Below are 18,765 nucleotides of genomic sequence, written 5' to 3' on the forward strand. Positions count from 1 at the left end.
GTATAGGAAGGTCATTCTTGCAGAGAAATCCTTGCAATTGTATTCACTACTGAAGCACCAGATGTTGCATTCATCTGAAAGACAAAGTCACCAATGCAGGCACTAAACCCCATTTCAATGTTTTTTTGGGGTGGTGTTTTTTTTCCCCCCCCCGATTATAAACATGGGAAGCATACTATGATGAAGTTTCTTTACTGGCAGTATTAGTCTTTGGCCATTTGTACAGTTAAAAAGAATACCAGACATAGATCAAGTTAATACTGATTTCGTTCACAGTATGCAAGTCCAGAAATTTCAGTGGACAGCCTTTAGACTTACGCCAGCACATGGAAGACACACCTGGTTTTTAAATACAAACATCAGGCTGTTGCAATTCTGAAAATGCCAGAACAATGACCTTACTTTTCTAATTGACATCTGAAAACCAAGAAAGATATCTTTAAGTTAAATAAAGCTAACTGGCCTTTCAAATTCTTAGAAGTATTTAACTGCCTCACAAGTTCATTAAAGTTGTTCATCTTTAAAAAAAGTGAGGCTACAAGTTGCAATATAAATGGTAACATTGTCCAGTGATCCCTGACAAATCAAATACAGTTGTTCTGGTTAAGGTATTTACATATGCAGGGAGAGAGATAAACTGTGCCTTCATAATTTAAAAGTTCCAGCAAATCATAAAACTAAAAAGCAGAAGGAAAGCTGTAGGAGCTAAGGAGAACCTGGTTAACAATAATACAGTAAGTGTCTAACTGTAGGAGCTTTTGTAACCGAGGTTGTAAAATCTGGGGCCAATGAATATTAGTATTTTGAATTCTGCAAGTGCTGGTTTAAACAGTTCCAAACCCACATCCCATATGTTTCTTCAAATATTTCAACCCCTGACTCCTCTGTGTTTGGCTTGAGGCTGAAAAGTACAGATTACTTGATGCCCATGGCAAGTGCTGTTGCAACAGGGAAATGATGTCAACCCCTGCAGTGCAATTCATAACTTGATGTGGGTAAATTCACTTACTGGCAATTTAGAAGAAAACACGCTGGTGCTGTGCCAGTTGGAGCCAGATGGTGACTGAAATTATTAAAATCATGCGTGCTGCAAACCTCTGAAAAATTGCACTGTTACAAAATATCCTAAGCATAGATAGGATCCTAATACAAACCAATTGGCGTATAGAGAGTATTTGCAAACAGTGTATGGTATGATTTGCTACTGTTTAATTGTAATCTTTCCCTTCCCTGTTTTCTAGGTTCAACTAATCCACTATAACCACGAGCTGTACACAAATGTCACAGAAGCTGCAAAGAGTCCTAATGGGTTAGTGGTAGTTTCCATATTTATGAAAGTAAGTATTCAGTATTATCAATACCTAATACACAGACAATGGACTTTTTTCCCCACAAGCTGTAAATCTAGGAATTAGACTCCTCATTATACCTAGAGGCTCTGATCTGGAATCTAGAGACAGCATCGTCCTAGGAACTGAACACACAATCTCTACTCCAAAGCATTTACAATGCAACGTAAGGAAAATGAAAAGGGGGGGGGGGGGGGAATCCTTATCATAAACATCACTTGTAACACTTCAACGGCTATGACAAAAGTTACTAATTCTGCAGATTTCGTATTTCTTCATGAAATGTTATTCATTCAATTAAAAGTAAATCTCTCCTAGTAGGTTGAGGCCCTGGGAAAGAGGGCATGTTTGCTCTTTGGAGACATGCTGATGTTTCAAAGTCGGCAAAATAAGTTTTTCTCACAATGTTATTTAAAACATCTTAAACTATCAAAACTGAAAGAACATTAAAAGTATAACTCTTAATATCTTCCATTTCACAGAGCTAGAAAGACGTGAATATTTCATCATATTTTAGTCTCCATCCTGTTGTGTTCAGGATGCATAGTTAGGTCTATAAATTACAGTGATCTAGCACTGAACTCAAGACTTGATAGTTTACTCAAACCTCCCTAATTACATTGGAGAAACCTTTTCTCTCATTTTGAGGAATGCATTTCCCCCCAAACGTTCATATTCTACTATCATGCATCTCTGTTTCCTCAGTCTAAAAAAGCATATATTTCTGAACAAGTGCTTCATGCTGAAATAAATAGCTTTCTTCATCAGACCTTACATATAGGATATCTATTAATTCCCTTTAGTACTATCTAATCCCATTTCATAAGGTAAAGTTCCTGACAAAGCATTAACCTCAGAATTAAAATATGCATTTCACAGAGCATATTGAATAATTAGATATGAAAGTTGCCCTTTTATACAGGTCTAATATTTAAGAAAGCTATTTAGGTTATCTTTTTTCATCCAAAATGTATTGTATCACAACCCAACAATCTGACTTGAATTCGCGCAAAAGGATAAAATTGAAGCAAGCCTTCAAAATGCCCAGCATGCCAATTTTGTCTGAATAACGCATCACTCGTGTACTTGCTAAGTTGCACACCTCTTGTAATGAGCAACAAAATTTAGTATCTGCCTCACCACATTTTTCTCTAGGCCTCTCTCACTGGCATGAAAAGATGTATTCTATTTTAAAATGGTCCAAAGTAATTAGTTACTTCTCCACTTAGAAGTTTTTCTATCTGAATTTCCACAAAATGGAACCTGAACTGAGTTTTCCTGAAGGCTACCTGCCAAACAGAGCTAGATTACAGTCTGCCCAATAGCCCATTTATTTTCCTAAATCTTAATTAAACTTTTTGTGAAGTTTTCCATTTTCAAAATAAATTGATTTCATTCTGGATAAATGCTAGATGTATAACAGCAGCATCCAGTGTCTGATAAAAAAACCCACATCACAGAATAATTGAAAGATAAGTAGGATATTAGAAGGCTAACTACAGAGTTACTAAAATGTCTCCATAAAAAAAGTGACACTAATTTTGTTGCTATCCAATAATAATTTTGCAATTTGCAGTGCAATAAAATCTCTCATTAAATTATTGTTGATAATCAACAATGATATTGTTGATAAAGTACATACACCCCACTCCCAAAAAACCCAGCACAACAACAATGCCTCTAAGTCCTCTATCATTTTTCCTCTATATCCTCTTCAGATATGCTTATGTTAATGTAGATTGAACATTTTATGTGTATGTATACGTGTATGTACACACATTTGTGAGCACATGTGGGTGAAATTTAGGCATTTCATACCTGTATATTAAAACAAAGGGAAGACAGATTTTATTTGCAATCTAAATAGTCTGCAGCAAGGAAAGTATATTTCTCAAATAGAGAAATAATAGAATAATATATGAAAATCCTGCCTAATTATATTAACTGCCTGCAAATCCCATCAAAGGTGTCTGAGAAGAAACCTGTACTCACACTTGTTTTCAGGCATTAGTTTCTATTCATCCTATTCTCCCATCCCTGTTTTTTTGGATTTATTTTTCAACACCAACTTTCTAACAAGTCTTGTTAGAAAAATATCAAAGTAATTATTTCCTCTTCCCACAACAGTGAAAAAGAGGTAGAAACAATTTGGAGGAGTGGCAGGAGGGAGAGAATGAGTGTGTGTGCGCGTGTACACACAGAACAGCTACATCTCCAGAAAGGAAATACTTGAGAGAAGATTTTGACATTGTACATTTTCTCTTCTGTAGGTATCTGAATCATCAAATCCATTTCTAAATCGTATGCTTAACAGAGACACCATAACGAGAATAACGTATAAAAGTAAGTTTCTTTTAATTTACTATGGCTAACAGCTGTATGCTTTTAGTATCAAATAATGTGTTTAGCGATCCACTGAAACAAGAGACACTTCATTATGGGCAAAATTTACAAAGTTTGCATTGCCGGCAACTCTGCGTGATAAACTTGGGAACCTGAAAAATCTAGTAAGGTCATCACAGTTCATCAAATGAATTTTGAACTTCAAAGTCTATTTTATGTTTGAAAAGCAATAAATGAATTAAATTATACTTAAATACATATACCGTATTCACACAGAATACTCAGGAGAAACTGCCTACTGTTAGCAATAAAAGTTACCTGTGGAGCAGCCTGGATTATGTCAAATCAAGTTATGTCAAGATGTTGCATCATTAACTGTAGATTTAGTATTCATTAATGCTTCCTTTTTATACAGAAAACTCATGATGTTTCTATTCAAATATTGCTGTTTTTAATGAATATATTAAAAAGGTCATTAACATAGCACATATATTTGTTGTATTCACATTTGGGAGGCCTTTAACTGATAATGCTCAATAATTGCACGTTAGTATATTGAACTTGTGGAAAACTGGAGCTTAAGTATCAGTGAAAATTAGGCTGGTTTAGAGAAAGTCATGAAAAATACATATATCTCAATGGAACAAATTAAACCTCTTCTCCTGAAAACTTTATTCCCTTTGTCAAATATTCACTTGAATTCCAAGCACCCATTAAGTTACTAAAATAAGTTAAATGATACCAGAATTTAACTTTCAGAAAGTACACAGCAAACTGAAAAAATAAGAAAAGTATTGTAAAACTCAGCCTTTGTTTGTTATTCTGTAAACCGCTTAACATTTTTCATAAACTTCATTAATTCTGCTTTTGTTTATGAAGGCTAGGAGAGAGTTGTTCATGGTAACTGGAATGAGACTGGTTGTCAGGACTCTAGGATTTGGTTCACAATTCTGCTATGGTTTGCCTCACGTTACTTCTCTGTATATTAAATATATTGTACTATATACTCTACAACAACGTAGTGTTACTTGGAAAACTTTGCATCTGAAACTCCAGAGATCTCAAATGTCCATTTAACTTCAACAAAAGTCACTGAACTTCAGGTTTATGAGGGAAAGGTTTGGAGAGATTTCTATACACATCCCTAAGGTACACAGTCTGATTTCTTTCCACGGACTCCATCTTTTCTCCCACCCTGCAAAGCCAGGATTGTAAAAAGAAAAAGTGTAAATTTGAGATCAACGTAAAGTGAAAGCACAGAATTTTACCCACTAATTCCTGAACAAGAGAGCACTAGAAAGGTTTCAAGTCTTGCCATACAATACAGAATTTGAACAGCAGAATTAATCCAACCCCATTCTGAAGTAGATAGTTCCTTGTCCTCTCCTATAACACACACCTTTCTTCCCACTGATGTTTCTCTAATTTTACCTTACAGTTAACAAATCTCGTTACATCTTTGGTCCCAATAAGAGGCCTCTATTATGATAAAACTCTATTCTCCATGATACCTATAGAAAGGAAGGTGACAGAGAGCTCCCCCAGAACATTTTTTCCAGACTGTGCTATCAGTATGGAATGTCATCTTCACTGCATAGAAGCAGGAGATGAGCCCAGTTTTTACACTGCCTGTCTTGGTTCCTTGCAAAACCACAACAGTACTGTTCTGTCAGAGCTTCCTGCCTACCAGGGCTGCTGCAGCATCCTGGAGACAGGAAGTTATCATAATAGTTGTATGTGCTTTTTCAGGCTCTTTCACTCCCAAATTACATATTCCTGGCTTCTGTCTGGGGACTAGCCAGAAGATCTCTGACTGTACCACTGAGGAAGCTGCTTTTGCCCACATACACACACACAGACCTGTCAAGTCTCACACACTGAATAAGAGATGACTCCTGCCTCATTTTTCCCCATCACAGCAGCTCTCATGCACTCACACGAGCGTCACAGCCTTTTTTGCACTCCTTGGCCTCACATGCTACAATGGCTGGCCAGCAGAGCAATGATCAGACAACTTGTGGTGGCTCAGAGCAGAGGAGAGGCCACAATTAGGGATGTACAGCTCCACAGGGTGGGAAGGCACCGGCAGCATCTTTCCCTTGTTGCACGAGTGAGCATGTGACCATCGCCCACACCAGCAGCCAAGCATACCTTCCCAATACAAAATATTTCATTTGTATGCTCCACTTAGAAGTAGGCACTCCTCCTCTCTGGAGTTGGCAGCATCCTACCACCTTTCATTGGTTGTTTTGCCTCTTTAGAAGGAAAATGCAATTTCAATCGCACATAATTTGGGTTTACTAAATGAACACATAACATAGGCTGCAAAATCAATGATTAACAGAACTGTTTTAATTTTTAACCACTTATCCCTAACAAGTTTATCTGTTAAAATGAAATCCTTGGTAGGTACAATGCACATAATATTCTGTAGGGCATTGGGTTACTTACTGTAGTAACAAGTATCGACTGGGAATTTTTTAGTGTAAATTGGGAACGTGAAAGTGTTATTGAAAGTAATTTTGCAGTTGTCTTGCGTGATGGATTATAGCATCATTGCTGAAAACTAATTTTACCTCTTACATTGCGAGAATTTCTATTCTGCCTTTAGCAGCTGGAGTTTTTTAGCTTGTGCTTTAGGGGTCCACTCCTGAAGTCAATACTCAGCAGGCTGCTGACAAAATGACCAGACCCAGCGTGCTCAATAGGAGCACGGAGCGAATGGTAAATGGAGCATAGGTTCAGAGTCAGGACAGTTAGTAACATAACTAAAGTACTTTTTTTAAACAGCAGCAACAAAATTAAGAGCTATCTATGCTGCTGCACAAAATTTCCATGGGCAAAATGCATTAAAAGGGGAATTCTACTCTTAGATATTAATGGCTACAGTGAAGTAAAGTGGGCCCTAAGGAATTTTTAAGCAGATTTTAAATACTTATTTTATTCTGTTACCACAGCCCAAAGAATCTACTGTGAACTAGTTGAAACAAGTGTTCTTTCAAACAGGCTTTAGTCAGAAGCTATGTGAATATCTCTAAAGAAAAACTGCTTTAATGTTCTTCTTTAAGTACGACATTTGAGGGAATAAGTTAGCTTTCTTTCAGAACAGTTATGCTACATTAGCTTTTACCCAGTGTTTGCTTAACATTGGAAAGAAGTAACATTTTAGATTCCCCAAATTCCATATGAAAATTCAGACTTATTCTCCACCAAAACACTGCCACATGTTCAACTAGGCAGAATAGCTGTAAAATTCTGAATTTCCTTAAATTCAATCTTTAGCTATTTTATAGATAACGTACAAGTGAATGAAGTATTCCAATTTTAAGATATTATCTCAAAAAAGCTTAAGATTCAGATTTCTGGAAATAAGAGACTACTACTTTCTCAAGGTTCGTGTTTCAGTGCGTTCTCTGAAGGACTGAGCTCTTGCAGCTCCTGTCACAAGCAGTAAAAGCTCAGCAGTCTCAAACCAGGCCCCAAGAGACTAACCTCAGGTATTCAAAATGAGTCTCTGTCAGCCTGTATCTAAGTGACTTGTGAAGGCTGGTAAATGGAGAAACTCTGTTTCAGGACTAAAAAGCTGAAGATCTCTACACATTCCTTACCCTGTAAATCTGATCTAGTTAGTGCTGTACTTTCCCTTTTTAGATTATTATGATACTAACTTCAAAATCAAATGGACCTTCCTTCATTCAGTAAATAATATATTCCCTATAAATACTATTGTTTTAAAGAGAACATATGTAGAATTTGCTGTGAAAGCAGACCCCACACACCTGTTACAAATCTAGGGATAAAAGAAGAGTATTTCTATCATTTGCTAAGAAAATTGTCAGAGTCAAGGCCTTTATGTAAATGAATATGAAATCTAATGAAATCCAATTTGTATAGAGAAGAGTTCATGGATTCAGAAATCACCCTAAGGCACAAGCGGATCAAGATAAACAGAATGTGGGCTGTAGATAGGAATGATGCTGAGAATCTAGTAAAGGCTGAATAGGTTTATCAAAGGAAGTTTATTACTGGCAAGAGATCACACATGTGATTTTGACCATTTTGAGCTACATACTTGCAATAAATAGGACAAGACATTGAAGTGTTGCAATCTAGTATTAGTGCAAACCCACCAGTTCTGTTTCAGTTCCAGAATGGGAAACCTTTATCAAGATGTGGGGAAGGGAAACAGCAGAGCTGTTCGTGGGAAAAATGTTGCTAACCAAATGCTTATTCTGCAGTCTTTTCTCAGGCCATTCTCATGGAGTCATCTGACTTCCCATGGGAATATAACCCATACACAGGCATGAATAAATACGGCTTTTACTTGGCCAAACTCTTTTTATTTCATTCACCCCTATCTTCCCCTTTTCCAGAAGGGTATTTTCCTCCAGTTTCCCATTAATCACAACTGATGGATTTTGACGTGATTCACTGTCTCTCCTTAAACGTATTTAAACATATTCCAAGTGAAGACAGAGGCAATGAACCAGGTTTGGAGCCACTTCACTGCTGGGTGCTGGTGGGGGAGATTGCCACACATTTTGTAGGTCCTCTGTATGCAAACAAGGTATTCTAAGCAGTTGATCGGAAGCTCAGTATGGCTAAGGAGAGCATCTCTCCTGATCTTGAGAGCACTGACATACGTCAGGCTTGCCTGAATGAGTAAGAGGACCATGCCCCACACTGCTCCCGCACTGTTACATGCCATATTCCACCCCTGGAGCATTATTATGTTCTGAGAATGACTAAACACTGTAAATCCACAGACAAAAGTTAGAAGCCCATATCAAAATAATGGATTACATTCTCTATTAAAGCAATATGAGGCAACTCCAAAACCCCCATGATTACCTGCACTAATGCCAACAGTAAATCTGTTTCCGTATCCCCCATTTGGTAAGTAGCCCTATTGTTAATAATATGTGCACTGTTCTGAATACAAATTGGTCAACTAGAATGTGGCACAGACAAAATAAATATATATCATCAATATCCCTCATCTGTATTAATCTTTAGTTAGCTTTCCATCTCCTAGTGAACATTTCAGGGCAAGTTCTACCTTGTTTCAATCATTTTAGCCCAACTGAAGTCAATATGGATGTGCAAAAGCAGATTTGGTCCTTAGAGTTTGAAACTATCTATTCTGCCTGACTCTGTGCCATTTGGAGCTAACACACCACTCTCCATGGTTCATAAATAATGAACAGGATGTTCATGTGGGAAAGGGAAAAATGTGCGATGACTCATTGAAACAGGCACTGGCTTGAAAAAAATGCATTCATTCTCTTCTCATGTAATTCTAGCAAAATTACCACTGCACTGCAAATAATGTTTTTAATGAATAGGACACAGGTGTATTAAGTCATCTCTAGCTGTTAAAATTTAACAGCACTTCGACTCTAATACTATAGCAATGGTTTCACACTTTTGTCTGGAAAATTTTGGGTTTAGAAAGACACTGTATCCCAGGCCATGGGCCAGTGAAGGCTGAGCACGTTAAAAAAGGTGACACTCAGCCCCCTACAAGACACTGATAGTACTTTCCCCTCTACCTAAGGATCCAGCTACGTGGCATGGCAATTACCCTGGCTTGAAGTGTGAGAAGATGGCAGAAGGCTGTATTTCTGACAAGCCTGAAAGGATGTGCCAACATATTTCATAAAATAACAAACACATTTAAAATATGAAATAACCGTAATGCAGTAGTCAATGTGGTATAAATGTTACACTCTCACCTTGACACTTTAACTGATGCTGTAGCCACTAATGCTGCTACCCCAGAAGCCTGTAGCATGTTGACTGCACTATGTCAAAATAAAAAAGTCACATTTGCTTTGCCTGTGTTCTTTGATATTCTGTTGCCCAAGACAGTAGTCTGCAGTCCTCCTTTTTTTCCATTAGATAGTATGAGACAAGTATTTTGCTCATCTAAGTTTTGTCCTTCAGCTATAATATGTTAAATTCAAGTTAAATTACTCTTTTCTTTTTCAGTTCTTATATGCTTCCTTTATCATTCATATTTCTTTCCTTGGTTCCATTTACAATCTTTTCCCGATGGCCAAGGAACTGTTTATCAGCTTTAAAAAAAAAAAAAAACAAACCAACAAGACAAAACCAAAAACTGTTTAAACTTACAGCAAATGGTACATGAAAAACATCAGAAAATCCAACAGAAATGTCTAAATTATTGACATTGACTTAAAAGATGCACTTTCAACCTTTTTCTTTACTCTGAGCAGTATCTTCTATTTTATTTGTACTCCCTTCCTTACCTTCCATTAAAATCAATGCCAGTTCATCTTGTGTATTGAAAGGGAGATACACCTAAATATGCAGCTTTCCGTGCCTGCATTTTAGCACTCACTCTGCAAATGAAACATATTGAAGTGAACATACTTGCAAGTGAAAGCATGCAAAGAGATTTCACAATGTTACGGCTCGTACCCAGCCCAGCTTTCTCTGAGGTACACGATAGCAGTAGTATACAAGTAGTAAAGTGTGTATATCCCTGAGTATTTCCTATTAAGGAACTCCTACAGCCTAAGATTTGGCAGGAAAATCTAAGCTCCGGTTTTGACAGCACTGCCAAAAATGTCGTAGGGCCAGCATTACACCAGGGAAATAGCGCACATAGTATAGAAAAGGCTGAGGAACTTTGATGAATTTTGAAAGATAAAACCATACCTCATTATATTTTGGTACATGTCCACTGAGCGAGTTTTGTTGTAGAGGGATACCTCATTAATTCCCAGGGAGACTTACAATAAAAGCAGGGACCCTAGTAAGCTGCTTTCCGGTGTACTTTTCCACCCCAATTTTAGCATTCTGAGTGAGCTTGCACTGCATCGACTCCCACTGTGCACATGAAAGGCCAGCAGGCTTCATTGAGCAGCATTATCATCATGCATTAACCTTAACTTCCTCCTGTGGTAGAAGGGCAATTAAGTTTTAACGCTCTTGGCCTTCCCAAGGCTTTGTTGAGCAAAAATTGTTAATCAGTCCAAAATATGGTAAGTCAACATTCTCCAAAGACAGCTGCATCTAAGCCAATAACTGCAACTTCAAGAAGCTTTTAACTCCAGTTCTTAAACCTGATTCAGAGTGTCACTGTGAATGCTTGTGCTAAACTCACAGGTGTGCATGGGCATCAAAGAGTAGAACTCAACCCAAGCAGGATTAGTGAATTCATGTTTCTTGTTCAAACTGCTGGAGCATTCAGAAATGTATGTTCATTACACTTCATGTTTCTGTAAAACTGATGATGATGTTCTGGAATAAGGCTTGTACATAAAGAGTGGGATATTGTTTCGTGAAGCTATTGTTTTATCTCAGTTGTTTTCTTTCTTTATTCTCCAGATGATGCATACTTACTACAGGGGCTTAATATTGAGGAACTTTATCCAGAGACGTCTAGTTTCATTACGTATGATGGGTCGATGACAATTCCACCCTGCTATGAAACAGCAAGCTGGATAATAATGAACAAACCTGTCTACATAACAAGGATGCAGGTAAAAATAATTTAAAAATTACTCGATCTAGTACAGGTACAAAAGAATATTTTAAACATATATATAGTTGTAGCTTTACATACAAAATTAGATTCAACCTTTTGCTGTAGGGATCTCTGCCTGCAATTTATACAGTTTGCAAAAGGATTGAAGAGTTTTTTGCCAAAACAGAAATATCAACTATTTAGAGCTCCCTAAGTATCTATACACACACACACACGTACTTTGAGGCTGGCCCTACTTTCAGTGAGGGTTTGAACCAAATGGTTTCCAGCGGTCTCTTCCAAATTAAAATTATTCTATGATTCTGTGAATAGATATATGGGGATTCTAAAACAAGTATAGCAGTGTTGTACAAAAATAACTGGGTTAAGTATAACAGAGGTCATTCTTAGGTCAGAAAGAAACAGACAAATTGTGAGTGACATGCGGCCGTTTAAATACATGTCGATAGCACATTAATGTGACAGAGATCCAACGTATGGTGCCTTCTTGAAAAAAAAACAGCTAGTGCTTTCTGGTATAGAATAAGATGACAGGATAGACATTGCAAATATCTTCAGAAAAATCAGATTGACAAATTGAAGCCCCTATTAGAAAGGAGCAGGATAAATTATGCAAAAGAAAACACAATTAATTTCATAGTCAAAATTATGCTGTTGAGGAAACACACCAGTAGAAAAGTCATAAAAACTACATTTCTGTACGACTTGCTTACAATCCAAGGCCTAACATCAGAAAACAACAAATTTAACACCAATTGCAGTCTCCTCCAGAGCTTCCATCAGTGAGTTGCCTACAGAGCTGTGAGCTGAACTAAAACCTATTCTCTTGCATACTAGAATCCCAAAGGAATACTTGAACCACCATCTGCCTGTCCCAGGCATGCAGCAGAAGCAATCTGGCCTGAGAAGTGAAACGAGGAATGATAAAACAACCCTAAATATTACTTTGGGATTTAAAATCATATTAACGTTGTAAATAAGATGACTTTAAAAAGCCTGAGAGATGTTTTATCTTTGTGATATTCCTTCTGTCCAATTTTGTCTAGACGCAGAGAAAGCACTTTGTTTCTTTTCTAAATGGGTAATTTGGGAGACTGACACAGCTGAGCACAGGCAAATATACTGTACATTCTGAACTTTTCAAGCAGGGGACCTGAACGTTTTCCTACAAGCAACATTTTTAGTTACAATATTAATGTACAAAACAAGGATTAGAATATTTCTGGAGTCTATGCTAGTACCTATGGGTTATAATCTCATGATACTTACTCTTTGTCATGCTTTATTGGTTAGTTACATCCTCCATTATTAGTGCTCCAAATTGATTTCATGGAATACTTACTAATTACATTGTGTACTCAGATTGAAGAAGTAATGCACAGCTCAAGTTTTCCCTAGAAGCTGTTAAAGATTTTCAGTACATAAAACCCAGCTACTGGATTTCCCACTTTAAGCATTAAATGCCACAACCAAACCTCTTAAATTGTACACTGGCATGGAAAATATTTTCTTTTTATGTTTTTAAACCAAAATATTTTTGATGGTTTCTGATTTACAAATTGCAGCTTTTTTTTCCTCTCTCTCTCCAGTTTCCTATACAGAATTTGAAAGGTTTCGGTTGACTTGAACCAATTAACATGCTTTTAGCACAGTTACATATTCATCATAAGAACCACTGCTGTCTGCTTGTAGTTTGCATCCAACCACTGCTGGGCGCACTGAAAATCCTGGATGATTCAGTAATTCCCTCTGCTGATCTATAAAGCCATCTCAAAAGAAGGCCAGAGTCTACCATAAGAACACTATAGACGCAGCACAGATAGTATCAAGACAGACCTGTCAACGGAGAGAGGATTTCACTTTTTAACATCATTAGTTTCATGCCTTCAGCAGCATGACTGTCAGTTATCCTTTCCATCCTGACTGGCCATACCTGGTTCCTGAGTACAATCATCCAAAACTGTGTCTTCTCAACTGGAAGCTACACTAATAGCTACAAAGCTTAGGAAATTAGCTCTTGTTATTCATCAAGTTCATTTTCTCTGCACCAGCTGCTGCCATCCAGTACTGTGGATTCCATTTGTTTCCTGATCAGCCAAGGCCACCTCATACCATTTTCATTTACTCCACACAAAACTAGTTACTTTCATTTAAAATGGGGCTCAGAAACAGAGGACCACAGAAAGAACGGTTTTACCTCAGGTTAAGTGTTTCAACCCACCTTTGACTACAAATCACTGAAATTCTGTTTAACGTTCATTTATTAAGTAGTCTATTTAATAGTGTTGTATGTTGTTTACTTACAGGAAAGACCAGTACTAAAAATCCTTGTTTTGTATTTTGTATAGATGCATTCTTTACGACTGCTAAGCCAGAATCAGCCATCACAGATATTTCTGAGCATGAGCGACAATTTCAGACCAGTCCAGCCTCTCAACAATCGATGTATCCGAACTAATATCAACTTTAGTTTACAGGGAAAAGATTGTCCAAACAATAGAGCACAGAAACTACAGTATAGAGGTACGTTCTACCTCCAGAATAATCCTTTCTATGCTTACACTGAGCTCTTTTCTTTGAGAAACCCAAGTGCATAACAAAGCATACAAATAAAAACAGATGAAACTTCAGATCTGGGGGACAAATGGTATGAGTCAAACATTACATATTTGAAATCTATGAGGAAACTTGCCCAGAAACATACGGGAAAAGCATAACAAAAAACAGTCTAGGACATCTAATATTTTTTTAAAAGCAGGTAGGACAGGCCTTCAGTTTTCTAGCCTCATTTTAAAGTCTTCTCATCTTACAAAGGGCATTTTGCTCCGTTTTACCCACCTTGGAAAGAAAAAGGGGGATGAGCTAGTCTTGATGACAGCTGATCTCAAACAAAAGAATAAATTTCACTTTGGAGGTGCACCACTATAACAAGCACCCAAATTGGAAAGTGTTGTATTACACAATGGATATTAAACAAATGAACCAACCCAGTCACCTGCGAGTAAAGTCTTGCACTGCCACAGCTGGGGGCTCACACTGAGCTGTACTGTGTCTTATGCATCCTTTAGCTTATGCACACACAGTTATATTACCTGCAATAATAGTGTAAAAGTGCCTTCTTACCAATAATGTTATCATTATGAAGGATACTACTGAATGGTAGAAAAGAAAGCACATTTACTGCAACAAGGTTGATGACTGAGTTGCAATACTTCAAAGAAACAGTCATTCAGACTTAATTCTTTTCCAGAAAGAGGAGGAAACTGAACCTCCTGGCTTTTTCAAGACATTTTGTTTAATTGCCTAATACAGTGTTAAATCCAGCCAGTTTCATATTTGGAGTTTATTAAAGCATAATTGTTTTTGTTTCTCTTTCCTTTCAGTAAATGAATGGCTCCTCAAGTAAGACAGAGCAGGCAGAACCCATAACCTCAGTGGAATGCTACTACTGTGAATTGACATAATCTAGAATGCACCCAACCTCACTCTCTTTGGGTTCGCAACAGCATGGGCAAATGTGCTGTAGGAAAAGAGCTGCCATGTTGGAAACTCAACTAAAAATTCATTCATATGATCGGTGGTAATTAAAAAAAGTAAAAAGACAGTATTACAGTAAATGTGATTACAATTTTGATACAATTTTCCTGAACTAATTTAGCTTCACAAAGAAAGACTTTTCAGCCTTTGTACATATGAAATTCTTCCTCTTTCCCCCCCTCCCTCAAATTAAAAACAAAAAAAAAAAAAAGAAAAAAGGTGGCTCGGTACAGCATCAAAGTGGAGTTGTGTTCTGTGTGCCAAGTAATCCTTGGAAAGCTCTCATTATTTCACTATCATTAATGGATACTGACAAGACAGAACAAGACGACTGTAGAGGAAACATTTCTAAGTTACGATCTTTCTGTTCATTTAATTAAAAAAGGGACAGACTTTGAGAGATAAGTATTGTAAATATATCACTGCAGAATATAAAGGAAATTGAAATATTTCCCTCTGTCACATATCTGTAGTAGGACTTGCCAAAATCAGAATTGATCCATTTTCTGTTTCTTGTTTTACAACAGGTCATACGTTGTGTTGGTTACTATTAACAACTCAATAAATGTGTTTAACAAATTAATTTAGTAAACTTGCTTTGATTTATTTTTTCCTTTCTGAAATAAGCCTCTACTACTTGTGGCTGCATTATTTGTGGGTTTTTTTGGTTTGGTTTAGGTTTTTTCCTTTTTATTTTTTTACTTCATTTATTTGTTTTCAGCCAATTTAAGTGAGTTAATGGCAATCGGGAATGCACTTAAAGCTAGTATAACTTTAACTCCACTTTATGGTCCATCATTAATAGGAGCTGGGCTCAGAAGCAGAAAGCAGTTGAAACATATCTCAGTTTAAAATTGCCATTTTCCCTACTGAATCCGTTATTGGGACAAAGAAATTCAATCCGGTAAACTGGTGGTGGAAAGGGATCTCTTTTCTTTACAGATAAAGCAGGAGCTGACCAAGTAAAAGCGAATGCCTTTTTTCTTGTTTATAATGGTCATTCACTGTGTTTGGTTACTGTCAAGAACTCAATAAATGTGTTTAACAAGTTCACATAGCGCATGTTTGACCTTCTTGCACATTAAGGGATTTTTTTTTTTTTTTTTTTAGTCTGGAGAGGAGGCAGACCTCATGCTGTTCCATTCCTAACGCTCACTTTATAACCCGTAACAGGCTGAAGTTCACAGAAAAATAAGATGAAGCTAGAAAGTACCATGCCTGACCAATGAATTGTTTATACCAAATGGAAAAACAGGCACTACAAGAAGTGCAAGGGAACTGAACCACTGTAAAGAAGTTATAGACATTGCAGGCCAACTAGCTTTAACATGACAAACACATTATTTCATCTTCGGCTGAAAAGAACAGTGCAGGTAGCATCAGACAGGAAACTCTTCAGTCTACGTTGCAGACAGTGGTTTGGAAAGATTGCAACTCATGTGACTTCATCTGTGACATGAAAGGGAAAGTTATCAAGAAAGTGAAAACATGCATGGGCTGGCATTCAGGGGACTCTCAAAGTAGATACATGAATGTAGATGGAAACCTGTAAGGAGCCCTAAGTTGTCAACAATTCAGTTGCTCAGTGAAAGGTGCAGAGAAATCACTAGTGAAAGAGCAGAGGTTGGCCTAGATGGGCTGTGACACAGTGGTGCTGTATTTGTAGCAGGGTTCTCAGCTGATGACCGTGGCCCAGGATCCTGTTAGCAGATATACAGTGCCTGATCCTCAAGTTACTTCATTTTGAGTGTTTCAAATGACTTCCATATACCAGCTTAACGCTGTGCAGTGATCTGAAAAATCCACAACACAACCACAGAAATGTCACACAGTGACTATTACACTGTAGATTAATATTGTCAAATTCTGCAGCTGAAGTAAAGCTAAATTATCACCTTAGATTTACCTAGCTAATAAAAAATGAAAACAACACAAGTCACACACATTTAGTATTTTTGAGTTGCCATAGTGATCTATAACTTTTAAACTTGTGGTGTTGGGATTTTTTTCTACTACTTGTTTGGGTCGTTTGGTGTTTTTGAAGCTTCTCCTAGGATTGTTAAGGTTGTAGAGTAAAGTTACTGAGCGCAAAGCTCCACAATGCTTCAATCTATGTTTTTGGACAAGTATTTGGCAGTTGTTGATCCAAGTTTGTCAGTGACAGAAGGTAGGGAAGATAAGCCAGGCCTCCATTATAAAACTTCTAATAAGTAATAAAAAACTATTTTCTATTTTACTCAAAGCTGATTGAAGGGATTTAAGAGCAGGAAGAGATATGATAGAAGGGACTAGTCCTAGGAAGGAGTCATGCTGTGCTTTGGATTAGGTGAGGCTGCAATATAGAAGCCCTGCAAATAGAGAAATGGAGCAGTTATACTGGGACACCGCAAACATATTGTCAACATTTCCAACTCCATTTTGTGAACTAATGAACTCCATCTTGTCATGATTTGTTTAGGTTTTTGTTTTAATAATAGACTGCAGTAGAAATAGACCAAACTAAAGCTTGAATTAAGTATCTTGCACATTCCTCACATTTCAGTAGTGCTCAAATCTAGACATCTAGCTCCAGTTTTTCAGATCAGGCACGTATCTCTGTGTCAAGAGACACTGAGGATCCAAAGAAAGCCACACCTTATCACAAAGCCTTTAAGCAAAAAGATAAAGTTTCAGTATCAAACAGCTGGCACAGACAATCTCCTGGTGTTCAAAGTCTACGCAGCACAGCAACACGTGCACATAGCAATCCCTCCAACTTAAGAGCCTTCTGTCCACAATGCTCACCAGAAGTCTGGCTGCACACAGAGCTCAGTACTCAGTACTTTGTAGTAAGAGCTGAATTTATGGCCTCGATACCATCCCTGCCTGAGCCATTCAGATTATGAGTGAGATTCTTTGCTTATGATAAGGCTCAGTACAGGCATGAGCTACCTGGCAGGGAATATAAGCCTGGCAGCGGTCCTTGATGAACAATCAATGCCACAGGCAGGACCAGGTTGCCATGCGATGATGATAACAGACATTAAGAACTTAATACTGGGAGCAAATGCTCAGATTTGATCTTCTGCTATCATGGTTAAGAGTATGATATCAAACCAGATACCAAACTTATCAAGCTCATTTGATGATAAAAAGCATGAGAAAATTCAAATATACAGTACTGTAAAAGCCTCTGTTTCAAGTAGTATTCAAAAAGTGTAATAGCCAAATTTTATAAGCTCAGTTTTTCCTTTAATCAAAATGGAAAGTTATTTCTGTACAGAAAATAAGAACTAAAGAGGATCTGTGGGATGAAGGCAGAAAACAAAGACCTTCAGCATAAGTGTACCTATAAATACCACGCATTTCTGTCCTTCCACCATTCTATTCCAGCCTTGAAAGCTGAACCAGCAAGCAAACATCTCAAGGATCTGCCTGGAAGCTTGAATATATTATAAAACAAACTCCTATGAATCAAAAAACATCCCTTCTCACCATTATAAAACCTCTCACTTTTCTGTAAAGCTATAGAGTATATACTCTGAAAGAAGAGGGGGCAAGGGAAATGGTACTGAAAAACTGAAACCCAAGATCAAGGCACTGGCAGCCTCCAGCAAGGCTGGGAACAATTACACTTGAAGATATGCAAGGCTGTACTCCCCTATACTGATCCAGAAACTCAATCAAACTCAGACAAGCAACTCAATCCTAAAGGTAAGTCAGCCAGCAAAGATCAGAAGAACTTAAAAATCACACGAATTCATGTTTTTATGAATAGCACTACTTGCTCTGAGCATCCATATACTGTTCCACATCTTGGCCTCAAGAAACGCAAAGAGAGAAATGGAGCAATCATACTGGGACACTGCAAATATATTGTCAACATTTCCACATCCTGGCCTCAAGAAATGTCAACAATAACTGCTGTTCACATGACATTAGTTTGTCAGGCACCTGGGACACATTGGGGGCCTGGTGGAAGTCGGCTGCCAGCAGCCAACATCATTTTAAGTACTTTGCATCCAATGGTATTTCAGTCTG

The 18,765-nt window shown here is 37.5% G+C and overlaps 1 protein-coding gene across 3 annotated transcripts in view; it reads left to right on the plus strand.

Moving 5' to 3' along the window:
* Positions 1–14,962, plus strand: part of CA10 (carbonic anhydrase 10) — a 207,166-nt gene extending 192,204 nt beyond the window's left edge. For 2 of the 3 annotated variants that reach the window (XM_050908445.1, XM_050908444.1), the window contains 5 exons: positions 1,242–1,337; positions 3,620–3,692; positions 11,049–11,203; positions 13,557–13,731; positions 14,592–14,962. In XM_050908445.1, the coding sequence (XP_050764402.1) occupies positions 1,242–1,337; positions 3,620–3,692; positions 11,049–11,203; positions 13,557–13,731; positions 14,592–14,614 (522 nt within the window). In that variant the 3' untranslated portion in view covers positions 14,615–14,962. The remainder of the gene's footprint in view (positions 1–1,241; positions 1,338–3,619; positions 3,693–11,048; positions 11,204–13,556; positions 13,732–14,591) is intronic. The other variant, XM_050908446.1, reaches the window with a different exon arrangement.
* The last annotated feature ends 3,803 nt before the right edge of the window (positions 14,963–18,765 follow it).

The sequence above is a fragment of the Gymnogyps californianus genome, chromosome 19 (assembly GCF_018139145.2).
Source record: "Gymnogyps californianus isolate 813 chromosome 19, ASM1813914v2, whole genome shotgun sequence".
In the NCBI taxonomy this organism is placed as follows: Eukaryota; Metazoa; Chordata; class Aves; order Accipitriformes; family Cathartidae; genus Gymnogyps; species Gymnogyps californianus.